At 36.7% G+C, this 12,982-nt stretch overlaps 2 protein-coding genes across 3 annotated transcripts in view; both read right to left on the reverse strand.

Annotated features, from left to right (window-relative positions):
• Nucleotides 1-4,950, reverse strand: part of CPLANE1 (ciliogenesis and planar polarity effector complex subunit 1) — a 63,573-nt gene extending 58,623 nt beyond the window's left edge. The window contains exons 1-6 of the mRNA XM_057433241.1: nucleotides 4,811-4,950; nucleotides 3,693-3,825; nucleotides 3,360-3,479; nucleotides 2,274-2,503; nucleotides 1,756-1,862; nucleotides 351-507 (exon numbers count right to left, since the gene is read on the reverse strand). Of these exons, the coding sequence (XP_057289224.1) occupies nucleotides 351-507; nucleotides 1,756-1,862; nucleotides 2,274-2,503; nucleotides 3,360-3,479; nucleotides 3,693-3,825; nucleotides 4,811-4,891 (828 nt within the window). The 5' untranslated portion in view covers nucleotides 4,892-4,950. The remainder of the gene's footprint in view (nucleotides 1-350; nucleotides 508-1,755; nucleotides 1,863-2,273; nucleotides 2,504-3,359; nucleotides 3,480-3,692; nucleotides 3,826-4,810) is intronic.
• Nucleotides 4,951-8,046: 3,096 nt separating this feature from the next.
• NUP155 (nucleoporin 155) overlaps nucleotides 8,047-12,982 on the reverse strand; it is a 29,201-nt gene continuing 24,265 nt past the window's right edge. For both annotated transcript variants that reach the window (XM_057433243.1, XM_057433242.1), the window contains 4 exons: nucleotides 12,248-12,358; nucleotides 10,963-11,099; nucleotides 10,141-10,241; nucleotides 8,047-8,903 (listed from right to left, as the gene is read on the reverse strand). In XM_057433243.1, coding sequence (XP_057289226.1) covers nucleotides 8,765-8,903; nucleotides 10,141-10,241; nucleotides 10,963-11,099; nucleotides 12,248-12,358 — 488 coding nt within the window. In that variant the 3' untranslated portion in view covers nucleotides 8,047-8,764. The remainder of the gene's footprint in view (nucleotides 8,904-10,140; nucleotides 10,242-10,962; nucleotides 11,100-12,247; nucleotides 12,359-12,982) is intronic.

The following is a 12,982-nucleotide window of genomic DNA, read 5'->3' on the forward strand; positions in this document are numbered from 1 at the left end:
GGAATAACAATATGAAGTGGGAATACAACTTCCAAGACATGTTAATCATGCCTCAGCCTAAGAATCATCTCAAACCTTTGCAGGTAACATGCAATATCTGAAGCTAATCCATTACTGTATTTCCTGGAGATTGGAAATGTCAGAGGGTCTTATATGGGTTTCTTAACTGAACAACAGCGTTTAAAATATTGCAGATTGTAGCAGAATATTTTAGCTATGGATCATCAATTTGAATATAATCACATGTATGAATAGGAATGCTGAAAAATCATTCCTACAAATGTGTTATTAAATCTATGTTACCGTTCCATTTAAACTGAACTAGTGACTTCTGTCTATCACTCATATACCTTTGGATCGGTTTGATTAACAGCTACTGCAAGTAGAAGTCCATCTCTTGCAAATGCACACAGCAAAGCTCCTCTTGACTTTATAGACACACACTGAGGAACCAAATTAAGAAGCGAACAAGTCTGTTGTACCCAGTGGACCTGGTATGGCAAAGAACTGAGTACCAAAACAAAGACAAGAAAAAAATGTTACTCAGTTATGCTTAATGAGATGATATGTAGAAAAAAAACCCCAAACAAACATGCAAGACCAAAACACATAAAGCATGAACAACTAAAAAAAAAAAAAAAAAAAAAAAAGCATATTTTTCTTCAAAAGCCTTACAAATGAAAACTATATTTACACAAGTTGTTTAAAAATTATGTCTGAGCACTGAGAATTATTTTTATGGGATGGGAATTTGAGCTATATGTATAGAACATGCAAATAAATATAGATGTATGCCATGTAATTAAGGTGCTTGCATTCTAGCCAATAGCTTCCTTGGACAGTATAATGTCCTCCAACAGAAGATTTCTGAATTCAAAAATGAAAATCAACAGTATGCTGCAATGAACAAAGAAGCTGTGGACACCTCATTGTTAAGGAGTAGAAAGCGAGGCTGTATTTGGCTTCCACTAAACTGATCTAGGGGAAGTTGTTCTTGCTCATGGGGGGGGGGGGGGGAAACTAGATGATCGTTAGAGGTCCCTTCCAACCCAAACCACCCCAAGAACCTAGAAAGATTCTTAACATGGTAGAAAACACAAGACAGATTCCATTTGGAAGCATGCCAATCAACACAAAAAAATGAAGCAGTACCATGAAAAAGCATATTAAACAATAGTAAACAAAAACGAGCCATAGTTGCCATAAAGAAGTCATGAGTAACACAGCTAATTTCAGGCTGCAAGTATTATAGTGTATATATATGCACTTCTGCAGTAGGAATGTTATGCTATATTTCATTTTTTGTATTAATAGAAAGGCATTAGCATCCTACTGACAAACTGAGTGCAGAGTGATGCAGCTTAAGAGGACAAGAAGGACATCAGTATCAAGTGTATCATTAACAAAAGCAGTTGTACCACGTCAAGCGGAGGGCAAATTTCTAACAAGTTACTCAAGTTATACTTCCAAATAACGTATCTATTTCACTTCATATATAATCGTATCTCACTTAGAAAGAAGAATGGACTATACACAGAATGGACTCAGGATTACTGTTCAACTGCATTTTTAAGAAGTTATATCAGTTCAACTATTTCAGTATATGGCCATGGCCCAGATAAAGAAAAAGAGACACACACTCTTGTCTAGGCACACATGACAAAAAGGGGAACAGGAAACAAAATCCCAACTCGAAAGTACTTCATAACAAAAATCTTGCTCAAGCTAATTAACTTCAAATATCTGTGAACTTACCTAACATATTTAAAGCTATTTTCATGCCATCGAATAATTGAAAATGTGAGTACCAGATGTTCTCCAGAGTAGAACACAAATGAGCACAAGCAGCAATCACCCAGAACCTGTGGAGAAAAAAAAAAAAAATAAATCCAAACAACAAAAAAAAACAATACAACCAAAAACCAGAACAAAACCAAAAACCTGGTAACACACAATTTTGTCTGTAATTGTTTACATATTTAGATAACTTACCATTACAATTCAGATTAAATAACAATGTCATTCAAAAAAATAAAGGTTTTCAAGAATATTGCTAGGCCAGATAAACTTTTGTCTGATGCAGTATAGCTGTTCTTATGTTTTCATTATATCCAATATGTTTTCATTATATCCAATATGAACTGAACTAATAAGCCTACATACAACACCAAAGAGGTGAAGAGGCAGATGTTGCACTCAAATTCACTGTAGCTTCTGTGGTTCTAATTTAAAAAAAGAGATTGAGTGATCGTTTTAGGGCTTATTTATTTTACCTCATTTTGTATGAAAGCAGCATGCACTCCAATTTCTTTTTCTTCAGCAGAAGGCAACATGACTGATTCATCAGGCAAAATCTGTGTCCAACGCCCAGGAGAATAATTTTTACAAGAGGATGTATTTTCATGTTCTATGCTTTCCCATAAAAAAACACATGCTGTAGGAGTAGTTAATAGTGCTTTTCTGCCATCTCCGGACACATACAAGTACAATCTCATTAAACACTCTGGGGGAAAAAAAAAAGCAACACCACCACAACAAATAGAACAATGTGCCAGAATAGTTGCTGCTCCTCTGTTAGATTGAGATTTAAAATGAATCATAGATAAAGGAGATTTCTTCTCTATCACACAAAATCCAAGCTGCTGCCCTTAAGTGTCTTTCATTTTCAGCTTCATCATTGACAACAGACCTTGGGCAGCAGGGATGTCAGACAGGACACACACTTTTACGCATTTTATTAATTATCTTCCCCACAAGACTCAACCAGTAGAGTTGTTTCTAAAGACCATTTTTCTTGAAATCTATCTTTCATGAAAATGCTCAAATGCTCTACTATCTATTATTTTCAGTACCTAAAAGCACTACTGATCATCCCAGAAATGACATAGTTGCTTATACAGTACTTCACTTTTCAATCTGGTATCAGTGAGATTATTTTATACTTAGTATGCAAATACGTGCCTTTATATTATTCTCTTCAGTTAGCATTTGTTATAAAAATCTACCTACAGAATACATTTAAATTATGCATACAGGGTTTACATCTAATGTATGTTTGTTCTCAGCTATTCAAAGCCTAGCAAGGACTGTTTCTGTACAGTTAAAAACTAACCATTAAAAAATAAAATACTCAGTGGTTTTAAAAATTAATTACTACTTACAGGAGATAACTAAACACAGAAAACTGTACCATTCAAGTAATATTTCGGACATTTGTCAAAGCTTAGCCAGCATGCAAATTATATAAATGCAAACCAATGGGAAAATACAGCTTTTACTTGTACACTAACACTTAACAATAAGAAAACCACTGCTGCTCTATTCTAATTGTCAAAAGACCATCTGGAAAAAAAAACTACCTTGTGCTGATGCAACTACTTTCCTAGACTCTTCAACTGCTGGCACAATTTTCAAGCAGTCCTGATCTTTATTCCAAAGAAACAGATCTCCTGTTGAAAGTATTCCTGCCAACCAAGCACCTGTGTTCATCAGAAAAGAGATGTTTTCAAGGATATTATTTCGAAGTCCTTAGAATTACTTCCCTTCCATCTTAGTCACAGTTCCAAAGCTCACATTTATCTGTCAGTTCTAAAGCTGACAGTTATCTGTCAGTTAACTGACTGATCCTTTAGATATACTTTCTAAACTCTTAAAACTACATGAGTTTTTAAAAGTAAGATATTGTACTTAACCATTTCTTGATGTTGTTAAAACAACTACATTTTTCAGCAATGACTGCAAGTGAGGGATTTTCTTCGTCTTCCCCGATGCCAGGTTAATTTCATTTATACGTTTATCATCTAGAAGAAAAACAGCCTCTTTCTCCTGTTGAAAGAAAAAAATAAGAGCATTTCAGTTTCTAAAATAGTATTTTCTACCTAAGCCTAGAAAACAATGCAGCAATAAAAAATGTTTGCGAAAAATAATTTAAAAAAGGGTAAGTAAAAACATGTTACAGCTGCAATTACCGCTATCAATTTCATTCTATGGTATATTTGCTTTACAGTACATCACACCTAGCATCATTCTACACTGGTAGGATGGTTCACAGGTTTCAAACTAACTAATTTTGCAATCATTCAAAGAATCTCAACTTAACTACCTGCCAAGAAATGACAACACAGCAACAAATTAGACACTAGTTATCTCCTGTTGTAGAGTTTAATTTAAGGAAATTTTTGTCAGTGATTTCAACAGAAGAAGGAATTGATCTTAAGTGGTTAGCTACTGCAACGTAAATCATACTGCAGAAGAAAAAAAAAGATTATCAAAAAAGCTTAAGAAAGCACGTCCCTCAACAAGTGCAAGATAGTATGGAAAAAAATTTCTGTTCACAATTTCCAACAATGTACTGTAAAAATGGTTATGAAAAGCTAGAAGCATCAAAACAACAATATCATATAAGGAACAGCTCTTTTGGAAAACCAAACCAAATGAATCTCAATTGTTTAGCTGAGAATTTTTTAATCTCCTGTCTCCAGTCAGTAAGACAGAAGAATAAGCCTTTTATTTCAATAACTCTTACATTCAAACACTTCCTGAGGTTTGTTTTTGTTTTGTTGGGGTTTTTTTACGCACACTCACTCAACCCCACTACACAGAAGTGCAAACTGTTACATAATTAAAACACCACTCTTGGCATATTTTGATTTAAATAAAAAAATTATTTTTAATTATTAATTTAAATTATTAATTTAAATTATTAATTATTTAAATTATTATTTAAATTATTTTAATTATTAATTTAAATTATTTTTAATAATTCATTAATTAATAATTAATCAATAATTAATAAGCTCATTACATTTACCTGTCCAATCCATGAGATGCGAGGCCATGGCCTTCTCTGCTTTATAGAGGTAGAGATGAGTACATCTAGTTTAAACTCCATTCTTATTTAACTTCTAGGTGGCCATTACAAAGAAAATAAAATAGTGGCATTTTCACGTATCCATAGCAAATTTGAAGAAACAAAGGAAAAACAAATACAAGAAGTTTTTATTATTTGATGGTTGGGAGTACAAGGTGAGAATCCAGACACAAACTCTTCAAGTACAGCAGTTTTCCTGCTAAACACAAACAGAACTGATACTTACCTGTATTTCCAAACTGAACTGTCTTACTTTCGTGGAGGCCATTTGCAGTTCAGATTACATTGCTCCAGAAGTGAGAGAAAGACGTCGTAAGACCAACAGCTTTACTGAAAGCTCTAATAACGAGAAAGAAATCGAGAACACATAAAACATCCTAACCGCGAGAGATCACGGCCGGAGCACGATACTGGCAGCGCTCCTCGGGTACCGGAGGAGCTCGCCCGCTCAACGCAGCCCCGGGGCCGCCTCAGGCCGCGCGACGACGGCGCGCCGGACACCCCCTAATGAAGGGGAAGAGCGGCGGCGGCCGCCAGGCAGCTGCCTCACCTCTGGGAGTGTCACTCGGGGTAGGTGGGCGCAGCCCCCGAAGCGGAGCGCAGACCGCTTTGGGACCCAAGTGGTGGGGAAGACTTCACAATAACGCCACTGCCACTTCTGCCCGAGGAGGAGCGGATGCGGCCCCGCAGGCTGACTCCTGCTCGGACCGTACAGCCCGCTACACCCAGCCCCGCGCAGGCCGCACTCACCAGCCGCCGCTCCGGCAGCCACCAACGGCCTCGAGCGGAGCGCGCGAGGCGGGTCGCGGGCGGAGGAGCTCGCAGCGCGCATGCGCGGAGTCTCGCAGCGAGGGCAACTTCCGTCAGCGGAGGCGCTGGTCCTCGCTGCGTTTGGGGGTCCGGTCGTCTGTCAGGGTAGGAGGCTCACGGGCGGGCATCGGGCTTAGGAGGTGGCGGGAGCTGAGTGACATAGCTAAAGGTATCAGCGCTATCAGGAATTCAGGAATTCAGGTGGTGTACAAGGAGGTGAGGTGAGCAGATGATCGCTGCCTTTCATTCCCTTGCAGAATGCCTTTGATTCCCTTAAAGTAGCTACTCTCTCAAACTGGTGCTTGTTCCCGAAACCACCTTGTACCAAACCTCTTTCCTTCCCTGCCTTAACCAGTCTTCATCGAGAATAAGTAACACTGGGGTAAAAGAAGAAAAAAAAAAAAACAACAAAAGCAATTATCCAACTTATTGATAACCATTTTAGTGAGATTCATATCCATGTTGTCAGTTACTTCCTTGTACTCATCACAAGTTTCACCTACTGCATTAATCCACCCATCCCTCTCCTCTCCTCTGATCTCAGACTTCCGTATTGCTCCAAACTTAAACTGGGAAACTGAACCCACCCTTTCTCCACCTGAGAGCAAAGCAAGTGCTGTGAAAACGTAAGGCAATGTCTACCGTGTAATTACCTGAAATTGGATGAAAAATATCAAAGATAACTCGTGATACTCTTTGGAAACCTTGTAATATTGCCAGAGGCATTCTTATTCTATTAACTGGAAAAAAAAAAAAAAAAAGCTGAAACTCATATTTGTGTCTTGAACCTGTTCCAAACTCTTCAGTCATTTCTTCAGATCTAAAACTAGAAATCAGATTACAGAATATAGCTCAACACAACATTTGCTCCACTTAAATGCAAACATTAAAATTTAGAAACAAATACATCAGGTAAGACTTGGGACATCACTTGTATGGGGTATGAACTGAACCATAAGAACAAGACCTGGGTATACGTACATGGCATCCTTGGTGTGAAACACACCTAACAGCTGTCCTGGGTTCAGCAGTAGCAGTCATGTTTCTCCTTTGTGGTAGCTGGTGCAGTGCTGTGTTTTGACTTCCAGCCTGGGAACAGTGTTGGTGAAGCCGATGTGATGTTCACCCTAAGTGATGTTTACCCTGACCAAGGACTTTGTGAGGCTCATGCTCTGCCAGGGAGGAGGGGAAGCCGTGAGGAAGGAGAGATGGGGCGCCTGACCCAGGCGAGCCAAGGAGGTATTCCATACCACAGCACGTCATGCCCAGGGTGGGGGGTAACTGGGAGTTACCCGGAAGGACATGGGCTTCCGGGTGGGACTCATTTCTTGGCCGGTGGTATCGTATTCTCTTCCCTTGTTATTTTCCCTTATCATTGCTGTCATTGGTGGTAGCGGTGGTGATTTGTGTTGTACATTGGTTGCTGGACTGTTCTTGTCTCAACCCGTGGGAGTTGCACTCTTTCGATCCTCCTCCCCGTTCCTCCAGGAGCTGGGAAGGGGAGAGTCCCGGTGGGGGATGGGGGGGGGCTCGATTGTTGTCAGCCCGGCACCACTCACTGGGAGTGAGTGAACAAGTTGCCTGACAGGGTTTAAACCACGACAACAGCATAAAGTAACTTGTACTAACTAAAATGAATGTACTTTTATATAGAAAGATACAAATATTTTTCCCAGGACATACAGCAATTCCTTCATTCAAATACTCTGTGAAGGAATTTCAACACTAACAAAAGAGAAAAGCCAGTATTAAGATTGCAGCTCTATTTTCATCTAACAAGGTAAAAAAGAAATATAATTTACATATTACTTCATTAAGTGCATTCTCTGGCTGGAAACCATCATAATGTACCTGAAAGTTCAGAGAGAATACTACTATACTGTAAACAAAACTTCAGAGCATAGTAATCACATAGTAATCTGGTGACAGAACATAGTAATCTGGTAGTAAAGGTTTTAAGTGGATAACTTGCATGTAAATGTCAATCTGTTTATTTCCCCATTTTTTTAACACCTCTGATGTGTATATCAACTGCTAATTCTCCTGGGAAAAAAAAACAAGAATACCTTCATCTACTCTGTAGGCATAATTTGCTTCTTCCCCCATTAGAAAGTTCTCTGACTATCTGCATGTGAAGAAGATACTTGAGAAAGATGTAAGACTAGCATGAACTGGTAATTTCTTGTGCATGCCATACAGAGCTTATGTTGTCGAATATGTACAGAATGCACAGCAGTAAACAAGACAAAAAAGATTTCCTTCTAGGACAAGATTTTAAAATCTTAGGAAGCATGTATAGACTTTGCTCCTTTTAAGGAATATACATGATTTGGTGCTTGTGTGCATGCAATGGAAGCAGACAGAAGTCACGTTTTGTGTACTTTATTTCAATAGATACAACATATTCATTAAAATGGAATACAGAAAGCAAGTCGATGGGCTTTCAATACTGTTATTTCACTTGCAATACAAATTAGACTGCTAGTGTCTGCAACATCATCCCAAATATTCTACCTGCAGAAGCAGTCCCTGTTTCAAGTAAGATTTATGAAATAATGATTCTTTGTTACTGGAAGACCTGGAAATACAATCATGCGGAGTTATGATTACATCGCTACTCCCTGGTATGGCCATGTTTACAGCCTGACTCATCTACATGTGCTTTTATCATCATCTTGCCTTCTGCAGTTGTCACTGTTTTAATACTTGTAAAACCAGCGATCAATTAGATTTGCATCCTACTTTTCTCCATTACTTCAGGTAAAAAAGAATATTTTCCAAAGTGTTTAATCCTCAAGGGAAAGGTCACACAATGTGTTTTATTCCAAGAGTATAAAAACGCTTTCCATTGTTAAAAAAATTTTGTAGCAGTAAAAGAAAATCTGTCACATTTACATTCTACAATTTGTAGATACCTTTAGAATAACAAGAATATAGGCCACGCAATCTGTAACTGCAGCAGGGGATACAACTTTCTCAGAATTTCTGATGATCTCTTCTTCCAGAGATTCACTGCAGACGTTTGAACTTTCATTTCACAATTCATTTTATTTGAGATACTGCCTGTGTTAGTGTATTAGTCAATTAGTGGAGCCGTTCTAATTTAGCCTGTAGCGATTTAAAATTCCCAACTGTGGTCTGCACCATTAGTGTTGGGGTCATAGACTGAAGTTCAACCAGGTAGCAACTAACTGCGTCTAAGCAAACATTTGTGAATTGTCGCCTGTAAAGAAACATAGAATAATGATGAGTTCCTTTTTGCTCCTGTATATTAGAATTAATCTGAAACAGAGAGTGAGCACTCTTTGAGTTTTAATGGAATAACATATCAGCAAGACATCTATCAGCTACTTTGAAGTATCCAACTTAGAAAAATAGATTTTTGAAATCTAATGCTTGTGACTATGGTATAATGGGAAAATCATCAGTACTGTTTATCTGGTATTAATTATAAACAATAAAACATGATGCTTAATAATGATGTGAAATATTTAATATTTATATACTACTTTATGAATAGAATAAATATGTTGTTAATTTAGATAGTAATTTTAAATTCCTCAGTCTCAAAAATTTAGGTATTAATCTCTTAAGTAGATTATTAGACAACATTCACGAAGTTACTAGAACTTTAAATCAGCTAACTATAAGAGATCAACAAAGTGAGAAAAAATAGATATAAACTCTGCATGTGAACAGGGGCTATTTACATGTGTATCTTCAAGAGATTCAGAAAAAAATATGGTAAGGCGAGTTACCAAGAATTTGTCTAGTCCAGCTCACTGCTTATGAGACACTGCTTCTGAGACAAGACAGTTCTGACTGAAGTTTGTATAGTCTGTTCACAAAAGTTGCTGAAGCTAGAGGTTCCATAATATGCAGGCAACTTACTCAAGTACATAGCTGTACTTCCAGGTAGAAGCTTTTTTTGTTACTACAACTGAATTCTTCCCTGTTGCAGACTAAGAAGAATTTAAATCTTGGAGAGTGATTCATGCAGCAACCCTTTCCAAACAACTTGGAAGATCTATTCCCATGTTTAGTCTTCTCTTTTCCACAATACAAGAACTCAGTGCTTCTAGGCTTTCTTCATTAAGCAGTTCACTATTTCATTCACAAAATGCCTAATTCTCATTCTTCCCGACTTCCTTTGATTCCCTCAAATTTGTCTGTACTACTCCTTAAAGTATGTTGCCAAAATTTACAAAATAATCCTCTTATTCCCTTATGAATCTTCAGAGCAGTGGAGAAAATTATATATATTGAAGCACTTTATAGATAGGACCCTACAAATTTCCACCAACTTGTTTTGAATGAAGTATCTCAGTAGCCACTGCTAGGAAAGAAATACTTGATTCATTCAAAAGAAAAGAAGAAAAGCTTTGGGGATTGCTGAAGTGCTGTGCTTTAGGATTTTTTACCTCTGTCAGTAGTTATTAGGGCATAATTGCATTTCTTACCTCAGAAGAACTCTGCTTGGATCATGTACATATGCTGATAATAATACATGAATACACTCTAAAAGGTGTAACGGCTTTTTCATTCTACTCCAATAAGGGTCCTAAGAAAGATTCCAAAACATTAAGGAGGCAAATAATGAGACAAGGAAAAAGTTGCCAGCTGACGTAATTACTTATACATTGTAACAAAAACATAAGAGAAATGGGAATCCTACTGTAATCTGTATTATGTCTATATTTAAGTACTATTTTGACTACTAAAACCGTATGTGAATTTAACTTAAGTTTTCCATTACCTTACAGTCCATAAAATAATAGATTTTTAGGAAGATCTGAACTCCTTACACTCTAAGGTATCTGGGTAAAAAGAATTTCTGTTAATTCTATAAACCTGTTCTACAAACCAAAAGTTAAAAAATATGACTTCTTACTCTTTATACTTATTGCATCAACAGATTAGATAAGATGCAGTAATATAGCAAATTTTAATCATTAATAGGAATCAAATAAAATTAATATAGTCAAGATACACTGTTTCTTCTGCAACATGACAATTCTAATCCTATTTAATCCAAAATCACCTTTACGTAAAATAAGAGAATTAACAAGTTTCTTCATACTTTAGGATTGAAGTGAATAAAATCAACAGGGAGGGGAAATGCAATAAGAGCATCTGAGAAAAAAAAAAAAAAAAAAAGAGCAAAAGTGATGAGGCTAGTATTTTGACGTATCACACCTTATGTTACATTATATTTCCTGTTACAGAGAGATCTTAATAGCAGTTGAAAACAAAAATCTTTATTTTGTGGATATTTTCCTTACCCGTGCTTTAAACAACTGGTCATATACTTCAAGCAGCCTTGGCAATGGTGTTCCAATTTCTTGCATGGTGTATGTTACAAAACCTACATCCCAGTTCAAAGTGCAGACCTGTTGCTCTAGAAACTGCACTAAAAAATCTGCAGGATGAAAATAATGGGATGTTCAGATTCCAACTTGTTAATAGGAGCATAGCGAGGAAAGCTATTTAAAAGCTTTTTATATCTAGCATTTAAAACCTATTTACTCCAAGTTTAATTTTCTGTCTTCCACACAGCTTTCTCCTGTGAAACACATGTAACAGTTTCCCCGCTGAGAGAAAGATATGCAAACCATAGCTTAGTGCTATCTTTGGCAGTGTAAATGCATGGACAAGGACTGCTTATATTAAGTACCTTATTACAATTGTGCCATGCAACTGTGCAGTTCAGAAAAATTCACTAACTTATGTTTCAGCAGAAAAGAATATGTCATTTCATTTGCTAGAATAGCCAGCAACGCTACTGCATCTTTTATCATGCTGAAGTGTCAGTAACCATTAACAGTGTATTTTTCACCACAAAGTGTTTTTACAATACTGAAAATACATTGTTCAGCACTATTCTTTCATGATATTTTAGTACTGTAAAAGAACATTTAGTGCTGAACAATATATTTTCCAGGCGTTTATATAACACCAAATTGTCAAAATAAAAAAGTATCTTAAAAGCGGAAAGAAACTTCAAAAAGGACTCAAAAACCTCCTGAATTCTTTAAAATCAGCCCCTGCAGATAACATTAGATAACTTGAAGTGACAGCGGACTAAAATCTTACTATATGTATAAATACACATTTTTACTTTGTACTTTGATACAAACAAACTGTATCACTTTTGAAAATGGGATCATCAGAGCTATCCAAAAATAACTTGCTGCCTTCTAAGCTTCACTTCCCGTTCAGGGTGAAAAACTGTAACTCCTGGTTAAATCCCTAGATACATTCTAGAAAAAAACTGCACATGTAAAAACTGTAATGGTTTTGTAATCATACCTCATGATCAACTTCATCACTACTGACAGTTTAAATTATTGGTGAATTTTTTCACCGTAGCTGAAGCAACAAGTTACTACAGTAATTACGTATCATAAGCATGTAATTACATATCACAAAATTATCAATATTCTTTCCTTTAGGATTTAAAAATTAGACATTTCTTAGGTTAAAACTTCTTTTAAGAGGCTAAAAAGAAAGCTGAGACCCATTCACATAAGGTTCATGTTTATTTACTATGCAGGCGAAACAACTTGCCTAAAGGGAAGTAACGAGGTGTGCCAGCATATATCTTTCCAAGCAATACCATCTTCAGACTAAGTGCTTGCATTCTGTCATCAGGGCTCAGGGACAAACTATCACTCAACTCTGAAAGTGAAAAGAAATCATGGAAGTTGCACATTTATATACAACTATACTGAGGTACTAACACGTTAAAATGTTATGCTATTGTCAGTGAAAAAAATCAGCATGTGGAATTGAAAATACAGCTTTTTCTGGTGTGTATGTATATGTATGCTCACAAATTTTTGTTTCTTTGATGTTCAAGGCAAATCTACTTAAAACAAACCAGCCCCCTAAAACCTGACCATCAAACCCAACAGCAACTGTCAATCACTGTTTGTACAGTGGAAAACTCCACTACAAAATCAAAGTAAACAAACCACCACCACAAAAAAAAAAAAAAAAAAAAGGGGGGGGGGGTGGTGCAGGAAAAGACTGAATGACCAACTCATGGTAAAGGGTGGGGCAGACGATCATATTAAGTGGCTAGGCTTGTACAGCTGTGCCCACTACTGTTCTGGTTTATAAATAAAGCTCTTGCATTTCCACTCCTGTCAACATTGTAAAAATTCTGATCTCCCTAAAGATTCTTTAATCTTTGTCACGGAAAAATTAACATTTTTTTTGAAATTTCCTACTCATGAAACCTTTGCACAAAATTTTAAAATGTTCTACAGTCCATATATAATGGCATCTAAGAACAAGGGA

Source organism: Pezoporus wallicus, unplaced genomic scaffold (assembly GCF_028554395.1).
Source record: "Pezoporus wallicus isolate ANWC-B61680 ecotype Strahan unplaced genomic scaffold, APGP_CSIRO_Pwel_v1 contig_5601, whole genome shotgun sequence".
Classification (NCBI taxonomy): Eukaryota; Metazoa; Chordata; class Aves; order Psittaciformes; family Psittacidae; genus Pezoporus; species Pezoporus wallicus.